The sequence below is a fragment of the Apium graveolens genome, unplaced genomic scaffold, assembly GCF_009905375.1.
Source record: "Apium graveolens cultivar Ventura unplaced genomic scaffold, ASM990537v1 ctg739, whole genome shotgun sequence".
In the NCBI taxonomy this organism is placed as follows: domain Eukaryota; kingdom Viridiplantae; phylum Streptophyta; class Magnoliopsida; order Apiales; family Apiaceae; genus Apium; species Apium graveolens.
The window spans coordinates 62,666-85,019 of NW_027420286.1; the positions used below are offsets into that span (position 1 = coordinate 62,666).

The 22,354-nt window shown below is 33.9% G+C and overlaps 1 protein-coding gene across 1 annotated transcript; it reads right to left on the minus strand.

The window, feature by feature from the left end:
* Positions 1 to 6,552: 6,552 nt before the first annotated feature.
* Positions 6,553 to 7,374, minus strand: LOC141704073 (F-box protein At5g07610-like). The gene has a single exon (XM_074507404.1). It carries the CDS (start codon positions 7,372 to 7,374, stop codon positions 6,553 to 6,555), a length of 822 nt encoding a protein of 273 aa, XP_074363505.1.
* Positions 7,375 to 22,354: the final 14,980 nt, after the last annotated feature.

Here is a 22,354-nt window from a genome sequence, read left to right on the forward strand (position 1 = left end):
TTCCATACCACAGAATATGTAACAAGCAACTGAAACAAGCATATGCAGATGCTTAAACTAATTAAAAAGAAAAAAATTAGGGTTTGAAATTGAAACCCCCAATTCTAAAATTTGGGTTTAAAACTTAACTAATCCAAGCTTTATCCTCCAACTTAACTTCAATCTCCACCTTGAACTCCAAACTTAAACTCCGAGTTGAACTCCAACTACGACTTCGACTTTGACTTCGACTTAATGCAATACAACCCCCAAATCTACAAGAAAATGAGAGCAGCCTTGATGAGAGAAACCCCCAAATTAACGAGAAAATGAGAGTACAGAGAGGGAAATGAGAGCACAGAGAGGGAAATGAGAGCACAATGAGCAACCTGTTCTTGGTGAAATGAGAGTTTATGAGAGATGAGAGAATACATTTTTTGTTTTTGATTTTAATTTTTATATTTTTTAACAAAAAAGAGAGGAAATATGTGTGTGAAAAAAGGGGGAGAATTATACTAAGTCAAAAAATAAGGGGGAAACACATGGAGGGAATGAACTATTTGGTTAAGGGGAAACGGGGAAGGCGCATTGATCAATTTTTTTAAATAGACATATAACATCGGTTGGACTAAAACACTGATGTTTATAACATCAAAAGACATCTCTTTCCCAAAATCGATGTAGAAAATACCATTTACATAGGCTCGAGAAGCAACCGATGTCTAAGAGGCAATGTCTATTCTACTTTTTCTAGTAGTGGATACAATATAAAATGAAAAAGAAGAAAAATGGTATTTAGGTGAATTACACAAAAGACTATTCAACTTTTATAATTATGTAGAACTTAACTTCTTAAGTTAAAACTACGAGTTTCAAGATAACTAAATATATGTGTTTGGTTTATTGATATGCATTTAGAGGTTATGTTTTTAATTTTGGTAAGTAATTAATATTTTTATATTAAATAACTACTTAACTTGTACTGATCACTGTGGAGTTTGGTAACACCTTTTTAACTAGAAAAGGTATGGAACTTGAAGTTAGTTTACGCGGTATGAAATACAGCAAACCTAACATAGATCAAATCTAAAAGTATAACTCATTTTGAATATAAGGAATTTTAAGTTGCTTAGTTGAAAGAAATGAGGCCTACAGCTAGTTAAATTTTACATAAAAAATATATACATATTTCTACCAATATAAATATAAAAATCATAATGCAATGGAAAGTGCTTATGTTTCAAAAAGTTTATCTATATTTCCTCAATTTGTAGGGAAAATATTTATAAGCATTAGAATATTAATAAGAACACGTGGATTCAAGATTTTAAGAAGTTCAAAACACCGAGTACCGGCCTAAAATCATCTTACCCATGATAATTGTGTTTTAGCAACAATTACATTTTACCATGATGTGTTTGTAATTAAGTAAATATATTACACCAATTGTAGTCTTTAAGCTAATGAGAGCTTCTTTAGTTGCACGTGTCTAGATTTGGCCATGTAGTCTTCAAAGCAACGAGATCGAGCTGCTTTAGTTCGACCAAACATGGACCAAGCCAAGCTGTTGACCAGTGTATATCTCACCGCGTTCTCCATCATAAAAGATAGAAGTGATGTCTATTAGTGCATCTTGAAGAGTGCTCTTGATTTCAGTACCATTGATTGGCTTGCTTAAGTTGCACCTTCGACCACTGCACTTGAATTCTTTTATCAGACTGGTGTTACGAGTATTGATCTTGGCAAGGCATTTACCGATCAAGATATTGCTCATCTTTATTGAACCAGCTGCACAAAAACACATGAAATGCAATATATATAATTCATATATTAAGAATTGGTCCGCAGTGTGTGTGCGTGCGAACGTGGTGTATTTATATTTAGCATCAGGTATTGAAAAGGATGTTTACCATTTTGTCCCAACCATAGGTCATCTAATTGAGCTCTGCATAAAAAAATAATAAGATCCTGGCGAGCTGTGACATAAACGTTCTTAAAGCTTCTACCAGGAGACCCGAGAAGGTGATCCTTAAATAAAGTCACAACCTCCCCACTTAAGTTCGAGAGAGCTACTGTCTTGTTCCTTAATGTCAGGAATAATCGGGTGTTGTGAAGAAAAATGAACGTGTAAATAAAAATTTCAACTATTACAAGTTACAAAGGGAAATAAAGAAGAGAACATGCATATTATTATAAAGGAAATAAGTACATACATCAAGAATTTGAAGATTCTCATTCTCCTGCTTGACCAGCACCTTTTCTCATGGAATAGCTCAATAAAATTCACTCTTGTGTGATGTAGGGATAACTGAAGGACACATCCATCCTCTATTGAATGAAACTTAAGAGAGGCATGTCTTCTGGCATTGGTATAAATCAACATCATTAATCCCCGGCTGTTTGTCAAGAAGATGTGTCAAAATGTTATTGATGGCAATTACCACACAATATTATTCAAAAAAGTGTAAACATCTATATTCTAAGAAATATTTCTTGAAAATATTTGTTAATTATAAGACTGCTTTTATTGATTATACAAGTTGTTGCCTTCATGATTAATTTCGTTAATTTAATTTAATTGCATATTCTGACTTGTGGTTTGAATTTAATTTATTTCCATGTAGTTGTGTGCGACATTTTTTAGGTTTTACCAAGGTATACCCTAGTATACTTGGATATAAGGGATATATATTTGAAGTATGGAGAGTTGTATATTAACTCATTTTAAAATCCGAACAAATAACTTACTAAAAATCACTAAAATTAAAATTAATCACAAAAAAATTAAACATAGATAATGACCATCCACCACCACTATCAATACTATCACTGATATCAACCTCTACCCCACCTACCCATCCGTCACATGCTACCGTCACCACCCTTTTCATCATTATCAAAACACCATTACTGCCGCCCACCGCCATGAAAATTACCAAATTTAATTAAACTATACGATATCACAAGTTGTTGATTCACTGAAATAAATGTCAATCACAAATTTTTTTATTCAAATTACAAAATTTTATATGCAAATCACTAAATTTTGAATGCAAATCACCAAATTTTTGAAACAAAATCGATAATAGCATTCAAATATGAATATAAGTAGCTCTATTAAGAGGCTATTTTATCATACTATAATGATGAAACGAGATCATAAAATTACAATAAGGGTATATTTATGCCCTTAAAGAATATAAGACATATATGGTGTATAGATAAAATAATGATGACTTTTTGGGAACTCTTGAAAAATGACTATTGTGAATGATGTTTTGCGGTAGTTTGTGGTGTTGGGCCATGAATGTGAAGAAAGAACATAAATAAGTTTACACATATATGTATTATATATATAATGAGATGAAATGAAGGTTAGAGGTGATGTAAAAATAAATGTTTAAATTTGATGTTGATGTGCACTTGATACTAATTCTAGACATGACAAATGTGCGTTGAGTATATATATACCTAAGTTACACAAAAAATTTATTTAAAAATCATTTTACATTAATGAAATAGTTTAAAATGGTTATGTAGTAGAATCACATTTATCCAAAATTATTCTACAATGGTTATATTTTCAAAAAATTTCATGTAGTGTAGTTAGGCTCGAAAAGTTTAACCAACATTTTTGTTATTCGAGTTCGAGCTCGAGCTTTTAACGAGCTGAGCCGAACCGAACTTTTAAGGAGTCGAGTTCAAACTGTTTACGATAAAATAATATAATAGTTGGAATGTTGTTATAATTGTAACTATTGTACTGTAACCCTACATAGGGCACAAATACAGTAATTTTAATTTTTTTATTTTTGAAGTATTTATTTGACTTTTTAATATTAGATAATGATATAATGTAAATAATTTATGATGTTGTAATTATTAAAAAAATGATACACTGATTGTATTATAGTAAATATAAATAAATTTAAATAAATATTATGAGGGATTATCATATATCTTTAATAATATAGCTAGTTACTCATAATAAACCTTACCTGGTCTTTATGCCCAGAAATGGAGTACAACATGCTGTTGTTTCTCAGTTTAAAGACCTTGTAGATGCTCATCTCGATAAGGGAAATCAAAAAAAAAATCATATCAGAATTAAGGATCATTCTATGTGAAGAATTATAGTCTTAATTTTCCTTATTTAAGAATAAACAAAAATAAGTTGTATTCTTGCCTATGTTGGGCAGAAAAAGTTACTGCTTTAGCATTTACATTATCAATCTGGAGAAGACTGCACCATTTCAGTAACTCTAATTCAAAAACAAGGAAGCCAGCATCTGGGTGACCATTTTGAACCAAGTGCTCTGATACCAGATTGTTGGTTATACTTGTTGTGTTTTTTATGAAAACTGTGAGAAAACAAATGATGTGATATCAAATAGCCTAGTTTTTATTAAAACTGCAGAAGAGATATTTAAACTGAGTACACAGAAAAAGCAAGCTACAAACTAGGGAAAATAACTAAACTCCTAATAAGTCTCCACTACTGAACATTATTCTTCTAATCTCCTAAAAGCACGCAACTATCCTAAAAGCAAGCAACTACTTCACACCTGTAGACTGAGTCTAAACGCATGGAAACAAAATATAGCAAAACAAAATAAATACAAGTTTAGATTAAAAGAACCAACAAAGATGAGAAAGAGAGAAACTATGATATGTTTCATATAGTACATGTACACAAGTAGAAATATAAAATGTGTTATTAGAAATACAAAGTCTTAGCTTGTCATCAAAGGCAAAAATTGCTGCTATTAAATAAACCTAGCAAGGTACAATTACCAAACCAAGCAAACTATCATCGGAGCACAATAACTGAAGCACTTATAATTATCTATCATCGGTAGTAACTGACAATAAAAAAAACAGGTAAGAAAACTAGATATCTAGATGGCTTGGTCACTGTTTGTGAAAACATGATACACATCATGATACATGTCAATTCCCATATGCTCTCCCACTTAAAAGTATATAAGCCACAATAGAATGCATTAAAACCAGTCGTATTTAGTTAAATACCACCGCTGGTGGTCGTATTTAGTTCAATACGACCGGTTTTGGACCGGTTGTATTTAGCAGTTTTTCTTGTAGTGGAGGTTAAGTGTGGTTGTGAAATGGACAACAAATTCCTTAGGAACAAAGAAACATTTGGCGTAAACATCAACACAGGTAAAGGTAATAGCAGATACATAACATAAACATGTCAGTTCTCGTATGCTTTCCAAACATAAGCTATAGTTACTTAAATAGAAAATAATTAGAAAATTTGTAATGAGGGGCTTATGGTTACATTGGATGTAGGGTTGCAACGAAAGGATATACAGGAATAAATGGAGATTCACCGACATAAAGAATTGACCCACCGTTAACACCGTTCTATTTGAGCTCAGATAGCAGCACCTCAACTTTCTTTGGAGATTATACAGAATAACTTTGCCAGAGATATTTACAACAAGAGCTACAATTTGGGCGTGCCATCTTAATAAAAAAAACATGAAATCGTCGTAAGTGTTTATGACATGAAATTTTTGGTTTGCGCTACAGTTGTATGTAGGATTATGTGTGATTAGACAGATTAATGAATTGATTCAGGAGCCAAAAATGGCTAGAAACCTAGAAAAAAGCATATCGCTGATTTTAATATTTTTGGGTTATTCATAATTCTGAGTTATTTACGACGGTTGTTCATAATATATTCCGTCGTAATGTAGTAATTTTCTATATTTAATTTGACAACCAACAGGATCCCATATACTAAAATACGACGTTTTTGTGTCTGAAGTTAACAACATACGATGTTTGTTTCGCTCGTAAGTTTATTTGTTAATAAATTGCTAAAGTGGATCTCGGTGCTTTTACTTATGATGAAATGCAAATTTGTGATGAAAATTTGAACTTACTACTCGAACAAGAACAAAAGCAACGGAAAATTTTCATCGTAATTGGTTCAATTTGACAATTTCAATAAAAAAAGACCACCATAGATGCCCCTATTTGTTGTAATGAACATTAATAAATAATAATCTCACTAGGTGATATATCAAGATAAAAATTACACTAAAAAACTATATAATGTGTCTAGGTACACACAGTGAAGTAATACATAAAATGTAGAAAATCAAAAACCGACTAGACACCGTGTCTTCTCAAATTTTCAGCAAGTAGTTCTATTATGTAAATTAAAATGCAGATCATACAATATTCCTGTTACATTTCATTGCTTACATTCCTTAAAAATTAAACATAGTAGAAACAACGTCGAGAGTGCTGATGTCAACTTATTCCCCCAAATTATTCCCTGTGAAAGGCAGAAAAACATTTTGTAGTCAATAATATAATTTTAATTTTTCAGAAAAAAATATACATGAATTTGAAAACAAGAAACTCTGATCTGTAAAGGTAATAGCATATACATAACATAAACATGTCAGTTCCCATATGCTTTCCCAACATAAGCTATAGTAAATTAAATAGAAAATAATTAGAAAATTTGTAATGAAGGGCTTATGCTTACATTGGATGTAGGGTTGCAACGAAAGGATATGCAGGAATAAATGGAGGTTAACCAAGATAAAGAGTTGCCCCACCCTTAATACTGTTCCATCTGATCTCAGAAAGGAGCACCTCAACTTTCTTACTTTGGAGATTATACAGAACAAGTTTGCCAAAGATATTTACAAGAAGAGCTGTGTCTTCTTCCCCTTCTCCTCTCAGAACGCTTAATATTGAATGGATGGAGTGACATTTCTGCAGATTTCCCCCATTCCCAAAATCATGTGGTAATGAAGAAATGAGATGATTAATATGTACCCGGTGCTTTATAACCCACTTCATAGTAACCTCATCCAACTCATACACATTTAAATTTTTTTGTGCGCAGTCTACGACACAAACAATGTACAAGTGCCCATTAGATTCAACAAAATGCCTGAAGCCTGAACCAGAAGCCTTTGGAGGAAAAGAGATTTTGGTCAAATTCTTAGCTTCAATATCGAAACGATAACAAGATTGCGTGTTTATCACAATCCAATAAATAGCACCATGGCAATACAGTCCCTTTCCGTATTGCAGCTCATGTCCATCCATAGTAACATTAGTATCTTTCCATCTACCAGTTTCTGAACTAAATATCATGAATTTAGATGTAACTACTCTCGCTATCGATGCTGTAGCACAGATAACTTTGTAATGGGGTGATACCAGAGGGTCAAAAGCCAAAACAAAAGTAACAATCCATTCATAAAATCTAGAATCTAATTTCGGTGAAGGTACTGATTTGATTTCATGGGTAACTAAATTTCGAACATAATACGCTTTCCTATCCCTTTCGAAGGAGTTGAATCTAAATAGATTCAACCCATTACAAGACTGTATCATCCTCATGACAGTTTCTCTAGAGAGCAAATCCCTCCATTAGTTTATTGGAATACTTTCAGTTAGTACAGCAGGATCTAAACAAAGAGGGATCTTACCTTCAGAATTAGAGCGAGATATGGAATAAACTGTATCTTCCATTGAGTCAGCAGGGTTGTACAAGTGGAGTCCCAAAGGAATGCCTGAGCTAGGGTTTTCAAGAGTGTGGCGGCGCCGGAACTGGGGATCGGAAATTAGGGCACACCATTGTTTAGAGACTGATTTGAATCGGACCACTGATCTGACTGGAACACGAACTAAAATCAGACCGAGAAATAAATCGTTGCCCCCTATTAATTCTGCTGATGCTGAACACAGTTTTTTAGATTTAAGGTTGGTCCTCATCTTTTTAGATTTAAGGTTGGTCCTCATCGTTTCTGCTCAACTGGCCGCGGCTCTGTATTCTAATAAAATGAAATGACAATATGCTTGCTTTCTTTTATATACCCTAAGTTTTTTTTCTTTCTGTCTTTACTTAAATTATGTCAAAAGTATTAAAACTCATTTAGAGTTTTTTCAAAAAAACCTTTTGATAAAAAATAGTATTTAAATAAAATTATTTGATTTGGATATGAAATTTTTTTAATTTGTTGATAAATAAACATTAATTTTATAATTTATTCATGAAACGAATAAAATTGGGCTCCATTATAATGTGCAAATATCAAAATATTGTATTACTTTTTGTCAATTCTTATATTTTTTTAATTTTTTATTAATTACTTTTATTTTGATTACATATTTTTTTATTGCTAAGTTTTTTGTAAATTTTTACAAAAAATCAAGAAATATTGTATCATAGTTAAAATGACTTATATAAAGTTTTAATATAAAAAATAAAAAAGGACACAATGTCCTACTAAATAATATTAAAATATAAATATTTTATAAGAAAAATTTGTCTAGAAAAAAATATACAGAAAACCAATGAACATTATTGATGGATCAAAATAGGAATGTAATTAAACTCTAAGTTATTTTTTATAAGATAAATTTTTATCCAAAAATTGAAGACAAAAAGTGAAGGAAATTGAGTGATTGTGAAACTTTATTGTAAAATATAATTGAAGAGCGACCCATAGGTTCTTCAATTATGAAATGCATAAGAATTTGCCGAAACTATTTCACGCCATCTTCAAGCTAGCATCCAATCTTTTTTCCACAAGGGTTAGAAGTAAAGGTTTCTCTCCAAGAGGGATGAATGGACTAGTAAATCGAGGAGGCGAGAAACGGAAGATTGATATGACTATATAGGAAAAAGAAAATTAGTGGTCAGGTGAGTTGCTCACACTTATTTTGCTATTGATGTGCAATATAATGCTAATAGTGTACAAGTTGATGAAGCCAACAGGGGAAAATATGTCGTTACTGATGGCTAAAAATGGCATTTGGGGTGCGAAACTTTGATACTGAATCACAGTGGAAATGCAGGTACGAGGCTCGAGATGGATATCGAGGTTGACAAAGACTTGAAATGAACTGATTCAGGAAGGGAACGGAGACTGGTGTCATGCTTTTCGGGGTTAAAATTGCTTAAGAGGGTATCTAAGATTTTAAATATTTTATTTAAATTAAGAGTATAAATAATAAATAACTTGTAATTTATGTATGTTCTGAAAAACAACAATGGAAATAACTGAAAAAACACACCTAAAATAGGCGACGGATGAGGTTAGAGACACCCCCAAGTGTCGACGTGTCAAGGAGATCGGGGGAGGGCAACAGTCTTCCAGGTATTTTGTGATAGTATTGTGATGGTAATTGAGTTTTGAAAATTATAAACTTATTCGCCGGTAACATCATAAGTTCATGTATAAAACACTGTATGCATGTCATTTATAAAACACTATATACACGCAATGAAAGAATATCTAAGTTGGCGCAATTGGGACATAAACATGTCTATTCGTATATTCTTGCCCAACATAAACTCAAGTATATATACAAACCATAATAGAATGCAAAACAAGAAAACTAAGCTTAACAACAATTGTAAATAAAATATAAAAATAATATTATTGGTGAATCTTATCTATTTCAATCTATTTTAAGTGAGATACGAAGAACGTTAAGACCTCAAAATTTTTCAAACTTTTCTCTCACATTAACTGACAATCACTAAAAGAAACGGGGCTTTTTTGAAACGATTTATTCCGACCGATGCAAAAAATGATAAAAACTGACCGCACAAAAACATCATTCGGGATTGACAACACAATTACAACTGAAGTACAAAGACGGTCGACCACAGTCAAGATTGTTTTACTTCTTATCGACGTTGTATCCAGGCCACACTATTCCGACCAGCTACACCGAGCTACACCATTTGTTAAGTGGCCGATAAAGGTAAAAATCAGAACCATTTGACCGTCCGTTGAACTTGCTCCAAATCATTTAACTCCGACCACGTGTCCATGGGTATCACAATCACGTTGCACTGATATATCATGTCATGAGCCAAGCCACGTTAGATGGTACCGACACGTGGTCATAGTCCAGATCGGTCAATATAAATTCGACCAAAAAAGTAAATAGCGACTAAAGATAATCCGACCATTTTGGTTTCGTTCATTACCGGTGAATACCGATCGATTTTGGCCCCATAATGACTGATTTGGCGGTTGGTAAAGTGGCTGTTTCTTGTAGTGAATAATGAAAGTGGAGAGATGTCAAAATTTATAAGCATACAAAGAACATAAGAATCTTACATATGCTTATACTTGTATACAAATATAAATAATAAAATCATATTTTTGGGCCCTTATTCCGACAAGGCTAGTGCGATCGCATTCCTTATGGTTATACCATATAATAATTTCATTTCTATCAAAATTTCAAGCTATTGGTTTTTAAGAACTCTTATGAACACAACTTGTTGCATTTGAAAGATGAGGATTTTTTTCATTGTCATGTGTGTGCTATTACTTTTGGTCAAAAATTATCAGGTATGAGATAAAATCCTTGCTTCGGCCTGCTACACCCCTCCTCAATATACATTCATTGTATTGGGATCTCCCACAGCTCTTAAGGTGAAATTTTTGTTGTGATGGATGATTTTATCATATTTGAGCTTCCTAAACGCCTGTCACCTAGCCACACGAAGCAATTTTAGCCATCTGGTTTTCCTCATATTCCTTAATAACATACGCCATTTATTGGTAAATTTTTGTTTTATTAGGGATATTCGTATGTTGGCTTGTTATGTCACCTTATCTTTTCTTTTTATTCCTACATCATTTGACAGTAAAGCGGGCTAGGTAACATTATGCTACTATTGATAAGTTTTCGTTGGATTGGTAATCCCACTTAAATGTTTTGTGAGAAGTGATATGATATTTTAGATTTTTAGGCTACTTGCGACCAACATTGTTTCTCAAGAAAAAAACATCAATACATGCCATTCAAAATTAGTTTCATTGACTAAAAAAAACTTATAGATGATTGAGTAAATATATATATATATATATTTCCTAGATTCCCAAACATGAGGATGACATAAGGTGTCATTCAAAATTAGGTAATTAGTTTATAATAAAGGGAACAACAAAGAAACTATACATACTTAAATTAAGTAAACAATTACAAATCGCAATGTCACTAGTTACTATATTATATTTTTAGGATATATAAATGCAACTAAAAAAAACATATGCAATAGATATTTTTTGTGCACTATTTTAAATATATATTTTTTCATTTTTTTAAAAAATAAATTCCTAGTTGTATTTATTTATAGTTTGGAAAGAATTGTTTTCTCTTTGCTAAAGATTTATTCACGGCAACAAATATCTTTTACCTAAATTTAATATATATTAACTTAATTAAATTGAGCTTATGTATAAATCTCAAATATGTACATAAGCACGGCTCCCTAAAAACTATGCAATTAAGAGTAATGATGTCAAAAAATATGTAATAAAAATTCATACCAAGAATATGGCAAAAGATATAAAAGTTTAAAATCGCATTCGGAGATAAAACCTATACAGACACACTACTCGATAAAACCTATAAAGGCACACAACCCAAAAAATACACGAACATAAAAATTCTAAAACCCATTAATGGTGCACAAAGGTCTATTTTCAAATTTTCAGCAAGATGAAGTTCTACTACTTTATAAATTACCAAATAGCTCAACGTTTACCAAACAACGAAACTGGATAATGGTAAGAGACCCCTTGGGCCATTTATCTTAACTAACCACATATCATCCGTATTACTTTCAAGTGCAAGTGATGGCAACTTATTCCCTTATTGCATTGGGATCTCCTATTGCTCTTATTCCCTCTGAAAGCAGAAACCATTTTATAGTCAGTAAAGATTGTTGGTTATACTTTTTGTTCGTTATGAAAATTGAGAAAAAACAAAAGATGTGTTATCAAATAGCGTAGTTTTTATTAGAACTGCAAAAGAGATATTTAAAGTATATAGAGAAAGCAAGCTACAAACTAGGGAAAATAACTGAACTCCTAACAAGTCTCCACTACTGAACATTGTTCTTCTGATCTCCTAAAAGCAAGCAACTATCCTAAAAGCAAGCAACTACTTCACACCTGTAGACATAGTCTAAACGCATGAAAACAAAATATAGAAAAAAATAAATAAATACAAGTTTAGATTAAAAGAATTAATAAAATTCTCCCGTAATCTAAACTTGTTCAGCCAGCTCTTTGACACCAAGAAGTCAGCGTATTTTTTCGAACTTGATCACTGGAAATGCTTTAGTTAAGATATCAGCTCGTTGCTTGTCTGTACTAACGTGTTTGATAATGATTTCACCTTTCTTAACACATTCACGGATAAAATGATAACGAATGTCTATATGCTTACTACGTCCGTGAAATACCAGACTTTTAGCCAAGTCAATTGCAGATTTGTTGTCAATATATAATACCACTGGACCCGTGCTTTCTCCAGTAATCTGAGTAAGAAGTTTTCGCAACCAAATAGCTTGGCAAGCTACAGCAGTGGCGGCCATAAACTCGGCCTCGTAAGAAGATAATACAACACATCTTTGTTTTTGAGAAACCCAGGTTATCAGACTTGCATTCAAGTAAAAAACCATTCCCCCTGTACTTTTCCGATCTTCAATTTGTCCTGCTAAGTCACTATCTGAATATCCAGTCACCACATTATTCCACTGTTCTTCGTGTAAACTAGACCAAAATTTATAGTACCCCTGATGTAACGCAAAATCCTTTTAGCAGCATTAAGAAGTACTGATGTAGGCTTCTCCATGAACCTGCTTATTATTCCCACAGAGAACGTGATATCTGGTCTTGTATGAACCTGGTATCTTAACCCCCCAACTAAGCTCTTGAATTGAGTTGTGTCTATAGGCTGACCACCCTCGTCTCTGCCAATGCTTTCCTTGGGGTTCATACGATATTTGACTGGATTGCAATCGCCTAGTCCGGCTTTCTCCAGTATTTTTTTAGCATACGCCATTTGTCTAATCTCAATGCACCCAACACTCTGTTTTACCTCCATTCCCAAGTAGTATGAGATCTTTCCAAGATCACTCATCTCAAATCTTCTATTCATTTGGTCCTTAAACTGGTTAAGAGTAAATCATCGACGTAAACTCCAATAATAAGAATTTCTCCTTTAGCTTTGTTGGTGTCGACAGCATGCTCGTGAGGACATCTTTCGAACCCCAGTTCTTCAAGGCATTTATTTAACTTCACGTACCAGGCTCGGGTGCCTGCCTTAAGCCATATAAAACTTTTAGAAGCCTGTACACCAAGTTTTCCTTTCCTTTCTGAAAAAACTCATCAGGCTGAGACACATAAACTTCTTCCTAAATATCACCATTTAGAAAAGTCGTTTTGACATCAAGATGGTGAACTTCCCAGCTATGTTTGGCAGCGAGAGCACGGAGTAACCTTATAGTTTTAAAACGTGTGACAGGTGTGAAGATTTCTTCGTAGTCCACACCTTGTTTTTGGACGTACCCTTTGGCAACAATTCTTGCCTGATACTTCTGAATTTTCCCATTTGCATCTCTCTTTATTTTATATATCCATTTCAAACCGATCTGCCCAAGTGGCAGTTCTGTAAGCTTCCAGGTTTCGTTATTCTCAACTATATCAATTTCCCTTTGCATTGCATCCCTCCAGTTACAATCCTTCACAGCTTTTCCATAATTCATGGGTTCATCAACATCCATAAGCAGTAACTCATCATCTTCGAGTTCAACCACCTCAGTATTAGCATAGATGTCACTGAGACTTCTGTAGTTTCTAGGCTCACTACTCGTTTCAGAATCTGTAACCGAAACGGAAGAACTCGTTGTATGCATAGGCTCAGTATTCATCGAATTAGAGTTTGTGTCACTATCAATCTCTGTATCATAAGAGACATTAGAGTCCTGTTCTGATGCATTCCCTCCTTCATCATAACACCGTGCTCAAAAAATAGTAAATATCTTCATTTGTTCTTTTGCAACTTCCTCATTTTCATCACAGTTCCAGTACTTTCTTTCTTCGAAAATAACATCTCTACTGATATGAACTGATTTGTTGATGGGATCATATAGCCTATAAGCCTTTGTTCCAGGCTCCTTCCCAAGATGAATGACTGGCTTGCTTCAATCTTCAAGTTTTTTTATGGAACTACTTGGCAATCTCATGTATGCTAGGCAGCCAAAGACACGTATATGACTAATAGTTGGTTTTTTCTCAAACCAAGCTTCAAATGGAGTCATTCCAGAAACAGCACGTGTGGGTAGATGATTTAATATGTAAATCGTATGTTGGATAGCTTCACCCCAAAAAGTACTTGGCAGGTGCATTTGTTTCAACATACTTCGAGCCATCTCGATCATGGTTCTATTTCTCCATTCCACAACACCATTTTATTGTGGCGAGTAAGGCGCTGTGAAATGCCTCTTAATGCCAACTTCGTTGTAGAAGTCTGTGAATTTTTTCGAGCAAAACTCGCCACCATGATCCGTCCTGAAAGTTCTAATTCATTTTTCTGGACCATCCTCGATTTGAGCTCTGAAGTTCTTAAATGTTTGAAGTGCTTCATTCTTGCTTTTCAAGAGATATGCCCACATGACCCTGCTATAATCATCAACCAAAAGGAATATATATTTGTTACCTGCTTTCGTGGGTGGTGACAAAGGACCACACAAATCTCTATGAACCAATTCTAGAGATTTCTTTGTAGTAAAAAGAGATTTAGATGGAAAGCTTTTCCTGATCTGCTTTGTCATAATGCAATTTATGCATACATCTTTCGGGTGAGACAACTTTGGCAAACCATGCGCCATTTTATTTGAATCCATTTGCATCATCGCCCTAAAGTTGACATGACCCAATCGGGAATGCCACAGCCAAGAATCTTCATCCGTCTTAGACAACAGACACCGTGGTTCACAGGTTTCAGGAATAATTTTATACAACCTATTCATAGACCTCTTAACTTTTATAAGAAGATTTCCGCAATTATCACGTACCCACATATAGTCACAACTAATTTTAATTTTATTTCCTTCTTTCGTCAACTAGCCAATGCTAATTATATTGCTACAGAGTGAGGGACTATAGTATACCTCTTTCAAGACTCATTGTTCTCCCATTTTGCACTTGATTCCTATAGAGCCTCACCCTTTTATGTGGACCAATGATCCGTCTCCAAACTTCACTTGCCCTGTTATTCGTTCATCCAAATCCCTGAATTTTTTTCGTTCCCCAGTCATATGGTTGTTGGCCCCGTTATCCAAATACCATAGGTTTGATTCTATTCTTTTTCCTTCTCCATCTTGAACTAGTTTAAGTGTCACCTTCTCTTTGTTCAATAACATCATATTCTCTCCTTTGCCTTCGCATTCTGTTAAAAGCAATGCTGGTTCATCTGGAATTTCAACAATGTTAGCCTCCTCCTTACTTTCTTTATCACGTCGCGATTTCCTGCAATCTGCAGCAAAATGTCCGAGAATGTTGCAATTGAAACACCTTACGTGGCTCCTGTCACGTGTGCCTTGATTATATTATCATCCTCGAAACCTTTGTTCCGTTCTAACTCTATTTGATCGCCTGATCCACTCATCTCTAGTGAGCAATAACTTGATCTCCTCCTTCTCCTTCTTCAACCATTCCTCTTCAATGAGAAGCAACTGACTCCAAGTATTGTCGCCCTGTCCTCAAAGCCTTTCCTCATGTGCTTTCAAGGAACCGACAGCCTCCTCTATTGTCATTGTATCCAGATCTCCAAACTATTCAATGGTGGACACAATCTGCAAGAACTTCGGGGGTACTGCTCTTAATATTTTCTTCACGACATAAGCTTCAGCTACTGCCTTCCAAGTGCATGAATGTTTGTCACCATGCCTGAGATCTTCAAACAGAAATCATCGAGAGAATCTAAGTCCTTCATGCTTAGTGACTCGAATTCAGCCTTGAGCGTTTTTATCTTTGCATTCTTCACATGTTCCGCACCCTGACACATTACTTTAATTGCCTCCCAAACTTCTTTTGTAGTTTCTTTCTCAGCCAGTGAAAGGATAATATCTTCGGGAATACTTTGATAAATAGCTGCCATAGCGATTTTATCCATCTTGTCATCGATTGGTGTCTTTGGATCTTTAGGTACCACTGCATCCCAGAAGCCATGGGCCTGCATATATACCTTCATTTTCAGAGCCCATGCCTCGGTAAGGGTCCTCTTCTTTTATCTCTTTTTTATATAATTGTAACATTCTTTGGTTCTTATGGCTATGTTATCGCCTTGAGACAAGCCGAGCCCTTGAAGAAAGCTTCAGATAATGTAGATAACACCCTCAGGAGGCAACAGAGAAAGTATGTTGCACTGGAGAAGAAAATGAAGCGCAAAAAGGAAGAGTTGGGGGAGGCCAATACAGAGCTAGTTACTCAGAAGGCTGAGAAGGACGAAATCATTGATGCTTACTTGGACACGGATGAGGTTGCTCAGTCCATGAGAGGTTTGGGACAAAACGGCGTTCCCTGGATTTTTCAAGACTGGCTGGGACACGGCCCTCGGGATCATGAACGAGGCTTGTCCTGATGTTAACCCAGCGGCTTACGTATGCCCCGATGACAAGACCTTACTACAGAGGTTCCCTACCCGCGTAGTCGTCTCAGAAGATATCCCTCAAGACCAGCTTTTTCCTCCCCCTGAGTCCTTTTCTCGACCCCAGAGGATGATGTCGGCTCTTCTTCAAGTGAGATCACTACTGCAGAGACTTCTGATGAGAGCGAAGGAGGTGACGACATAGATGCCGATGGCACCTATGCTCCTTAGAGTTTTTATTAGCCCTTCTTGGCTTTGTTATTTATGATCAGAACTTGTACTAGTCTATTTATTTATCGAACTCTACATTTTTATGATTATCACTACTAGAAAAATGTCAATAGACATGAGCTAAAAACCGACGTCTATCAATGAAAAAATCTGATATCTTCGTGGGTGATGTTAAAGACCCCCAATTTAACATAGGTTTTAAATTGATGTTAAATATGACATATAACATAAGTTCTTTGTTTAAAACCTATTTTTGTAAGTTGATATTAAATTTCTCATGCATATAATCTTCATATATCATCATAATATGATATTTTTATCAATTTAAATATATGTGAGCTAAGAAAAATCTTTCCATTTAACCATTAAACTGATGTTACTAATACCAGTAACAACAGTTTTCATCTAAAACTGATGTAAACATAACGTTTAACATCGGTTCTTTATTGGAAACCGATGTCTATTGGTGACCAGCTGATGTCTATAAAGTTTAATAACATCAATTTTCTATTTTAAGATTTTTTTGCTATAATATTTAACATTGGTTTTACTAATGTCAATATTCAACTAAAACTGATGTATTAAGCTTTGACTTACATCATTTTTTTATTTTGTAACAGATGTTTATGTAACATCAGTTTTATGTAAAAAAATGATGATAAATGGCTTTGTTTTAAAATCAGTTGCTTTGTATAAAATAATGTATGATCACCTGTTTTATCAATGCAAAATTTAAAAACACATATGCCAAAAAATTGCCAGAAAAACAAGCAATTGTGAATTAACAACCAAATTTAGCTTCCAATATTTGTCAAACTATCATATCCTTCCAAACATCTAAATTAACATTACAATCCCCAAACATCCAAATTAACATCCCAATCTCCTAACATCTAAATTATCATCCCAACATAGTACTGGGTACATAGTTTCAAATCTGAACCACCAAACTTGAACTACTAGACATCCATAATCTTTTCTAATTACTAGTTACAATCCGAATACATGCAACCAAAATAAAGATGTTTTTCAAATTGTAATATAAGTACCAGTCGCCAAGCTAGAGTCACCAAGCTAGAGTCGCCAACAGCTACATGATGGATTTGATATAATCAAGCATCTCATAGTGAATGACGTCATGGTCCTCCTCTGTATAAGACCTTCGACTCTTGGAGGCCTATTGGAACAGAATAAACCTATGTCATTCTTTAACCAACTGAAAAGTAATATTCAAAGAATTGAGAAAGGTAAAAAACTGTACCTTGTCTAGTAGCTTCATCTCCTAGTCCTCAATGTTTTTAACATTGTAATAACTAAATACGCACAACAAGGTTTTTACCTTTAGTCCTCAATGTTTCTAACATTGTAATAACTAAATACGCACAACAAGGTTTTTACCTTTGGGATTCTTGTTTACACGTCCTTCCTGAGCATTATAAGATCTCACTGCTCAGTAAATGTTATAATTATAAAATACAGTGTCAAATCCAAAAATTACCGATTACATTCTATATATAATTATAAATTGAAGTAAAAAATTACCGCATTAAAGCATTTTCATGATCTTGGGGATGAGGATGATGAGGCAATCGATTAAGGATGAAAATTTCTGATTCCCAAAACACTACCAGAATCTAATGTAAACTGTTTTCATTATAAATAAATTAAAGTGAGCATTTAAATTACATATCCGACAATTTTACATATACTATAATTAATTTACCAACAACTATATGACCAATCAAGTACATACAATATTTTAAAATTGGACGCGTAAAAAGAGACGTACTTGTAGTTATAAGGCATAAAGTTCATCCGAAGAACTTCATCTTTCAGCCTTTGCACAACATATTCATTAAATTCATCATTCAGCTTGTATGTGGACAGATGAAGAAAAAGCAAATATCGCTGATAAATCTCTACTCGGCATATCCCGAAATACTGAATACAAATACCTAAAAAAAATTACATTTTGTTTAAATAGATCATTACTATATCAAAATGAGACCAGATTCTAAAAATGTATAACAAGAACCTTACGCCATGTATATTGATATAGCAGACTGCCCAATAATTTTAAACTCTAGTAATTCAAGTACGTTCCCATGAAGTAAATATATAGTTATTCATCACCGTCGATGCAAATTTGTACAACAACCTAAAGCGAGGAGGCACATTGTCCTTTGGCTTCAAGAATTAAATACATTATGCATTCTCTGTACCTCACTCACATTCTCTGTAATTTTCTTTTTATGTAAATAAATATTTTAGCATATAACCGGTATTATTTACTTTAGTGCAAATTTGTACAACCTCCTAAAAATAATGACACTTGGTTTGTAATTAAATTTATATGCCTCGGAACCAGTACTGTAGGTGTATATGATCAAGTCTTTGGGCCATTTTAAATGAGAACCAATGGCTTGCTGGACGGTTTTTCCATCTCACCAACCAGAGGAACAGGCACCAAAGCCTCGTCCTGGATGCTTCCGTCCACCCCAAAATGAACAAATCCTGGTCCTAGAGGCACTCCATGAACGAATCTACTCATTCCATATCCCTCGTCAAAAACAACACCAAAAGCACACCAAAAGCTACCTTGTTATCAATGCTCTCCACTACAATTTCATTTTTTGAGGATGCTATAGATTATAATTATAAATCAAAATAGACATTACCGACTCAAACAATTTAATAACATGCAATATTATGATAGAAATGAATCATGTATATAATGTAATTGTATACCTTTTGTCCCGGTGGACAAGGAGGAGGAATAATAACAACAAAATCTACACTTTTTTTATCCTCATCGGTCATCAATTCATCTTCCATCAAATCTTTTGCAATTTTCCTTCTATTCTTTTGTTCTTGTTCTTGTTCTTTCACCCCAGGACATCTTGCTTTTTCAGATATTAGTGAATGTAGATTTCCCCCAGCAACCAAAGCTTTCAATTCAGTAATTTGCAACTCAAGATTATGAAACTGCTCTTTGGTAATGTGATTTCTTGACTTTTTTTGTAAATCAAAGTACAATGTTGGAGGTATGAAGTTTCAAACCCCACGAACCCTTCTCGAATGCTCGGGAGTTTCCAATACAGTGGTGAGTACATCATTAGTTCCATCTGGCTTGAATTCACCATTTCTTTACTTTTCGAATAAGGAATTATGTTAAAACCATCAGAGTAATTAGGTATGATTTGGAAAATTAAAGAAGCAAAAAATTATAATAAGTCTTATAATTTGTTAAATTTTTTCTGCCAGTTATCGGTCAAGAGTCCCATCATTTATCATACGGGCATTTTTCCAGATAATTGCTCTATCTGTCCTTTCATCAGGCTCCAACCTCCCCGAGCGTATCTAAAAAAAAAATAAGACACATTCATAAAAATAAAAATGTGAATACTACAAGAAAAATGATTCGACTCTTACTTCTTCTTATTCCAGTCCGACGTATCCTTTTCTTGACACTCGGTGTGGATATTTCTGTTATCCCACTTTTTCACTATGTTTTTTATTCTCTTCTTGTATACAAATAAATCTTGTTAATTACTATAATTTTTACAATTAAATCTACTCCAAAAAAACCAAAAAAAATATTGTCCTAAATTAAAAAAAAATTATAAAAAAGTAATACATACCTCCCAATCTTCTGTGACTTTAACTGCAATAAATCATCTCCACGCTTTCTTGCCGACAAAAGCATATTGCTTTGGTGGCTTCTATAGCTTCTTCTTTTGTCCAACATAAGGCATCACATGTTCCGCTGTCAATTTAGCCTTAAAATTTCTCCATTTTACGCGTGTTGACTGTAGAATCCTCTTCCAACTTTGAGGAATCAGTTCCAAAGTATGTTGAAGCATAAATTTAACAAGTTCAGATGGTATAAATTTTTTTAAATAAAACCACGAGATTAATGTCAATTGCGATTGTAACTGACGTACCTCAAGAGTCTCCATATTCTCTCTTTCAGTTCAGGGTCAACCTTTGGCCAAGTCGGAATGTCAATTGGCACCATTGTCCTTGTCAGCATACCTATGTAGGACTGCAGTTTGTGTCGTTCGTCTCCAACTGGAACTACAATTCAATTGAAATGCCTCGTGCTGCTCCAGATGTCCTGATTTTGGTAGATTGTGTACTACTTTCAGTGGGTTGTGGAGCTCTCAGCTGGGAAACAATGGTGTCCGCTGGAGCAACTGGGTCAGGATCTGGTACACATGGTGCATCTTCCGGTAATGGGGAGTCATTTATGTGTTTCTCATCCAATGATTCTTTAGACTATTTTTTAGATTTATCTTCCTTTCTTTACCATATTTCCTGCATTAATCAAATAGAGTAGGAAAAAGAGATAAGATTACCAATGAATACACAGAATATAAACCATCAATATAAATTGAATAATGCTATAAACAATGAAAAACACGACAATACTATAGGCACACAAAAAGATTCAGTTTTATATTTATTCCCATAAAAATACTTAACAATCTATAATCAAAAATCAAAAAAACTTATCGATAATCTCAAGTCAACATCAATAATTATATCAGATAATCACAAAAAATTATATTTATTATTGTAAAACTACTTAAAAACCATTTGGCAAAAAAAAACTCCAAGTAATTATATCATATATTTCTACAATAAAAAGTTGATAAATATACTCCATGTTTTTCGATAACATCCATATTTCTATAATACAACACTTAAAATTATATAAATTTGAGAAGCCTATTTTTAAACAAAACTGTAAATCAAGTGAATATGATTTTTAAGCCTTGGATCGCTTCTTCATCCACATTCCCTCGCCATCATTGCTTTTATTGCCAACATTAGACTCTTCGTCATCATCAATTCTAGAATCAACTATAGGGATGTTAGAGCAGAATGGAGGGCTTTTAGAATTGTGTCTCCAAGATCATCATCATTGTATATCTCGTGATAGTCTCTGGTTGTTGAGGTCAGTACGACTGACCAATTAGAATCAACGGGATCTTCGACATAGAAAACTTATTTCACTTGATCAACAGACACATATTTGTCATTCTTGTGGCCTTGTTGACTAAGGTCTACAATTGTGAATCCAAGTTCATTAGTCTTGACGCCTCTGTCACATTCTTCCCATTTGCACAAGAACAACAGGACTTTAAATGAGTGGTAATCCAAATCTCATATTTCTTCAATCCTCCCATAAAATATCATATCACTCTCTTAGCACTAGAAACTTGGACAGTCTGAGCAACTAAAGAGACTCCATTATTTTGAACAACGCCGGCATCATCTCGCTCCTTTGTGAAGTATCGGATCTCGTCAACTAGATAGCCATCGAAAGTCAAAACAGTAATGATGGTTTTCCTGCTAGCCACTTATCTTTTCAGAAATACCTTCGACTTTCTTATTCAATTTAGTCATAGCTTTATTCTCAAACCAATCAGCAAATAGCCTGTTATGCTCCCCAATCATCCACTGAATAGTCTTTTTTTTCTTTCATAAATTTTTTCAAGCAACTCCATATGCATCCTTTAAAAATTCATAAATTTTTTGGTTATAAACTAAAATAATGCTTATTACAAAATTAATCCAGAAAAGGAAAAGAAAAGTGACTTACTTAATATATGGAAACACTTCACTGTTGTTTAAGAGGACGTGTAAATGTGTCTCATCTCTTTCTTGCTCTTCA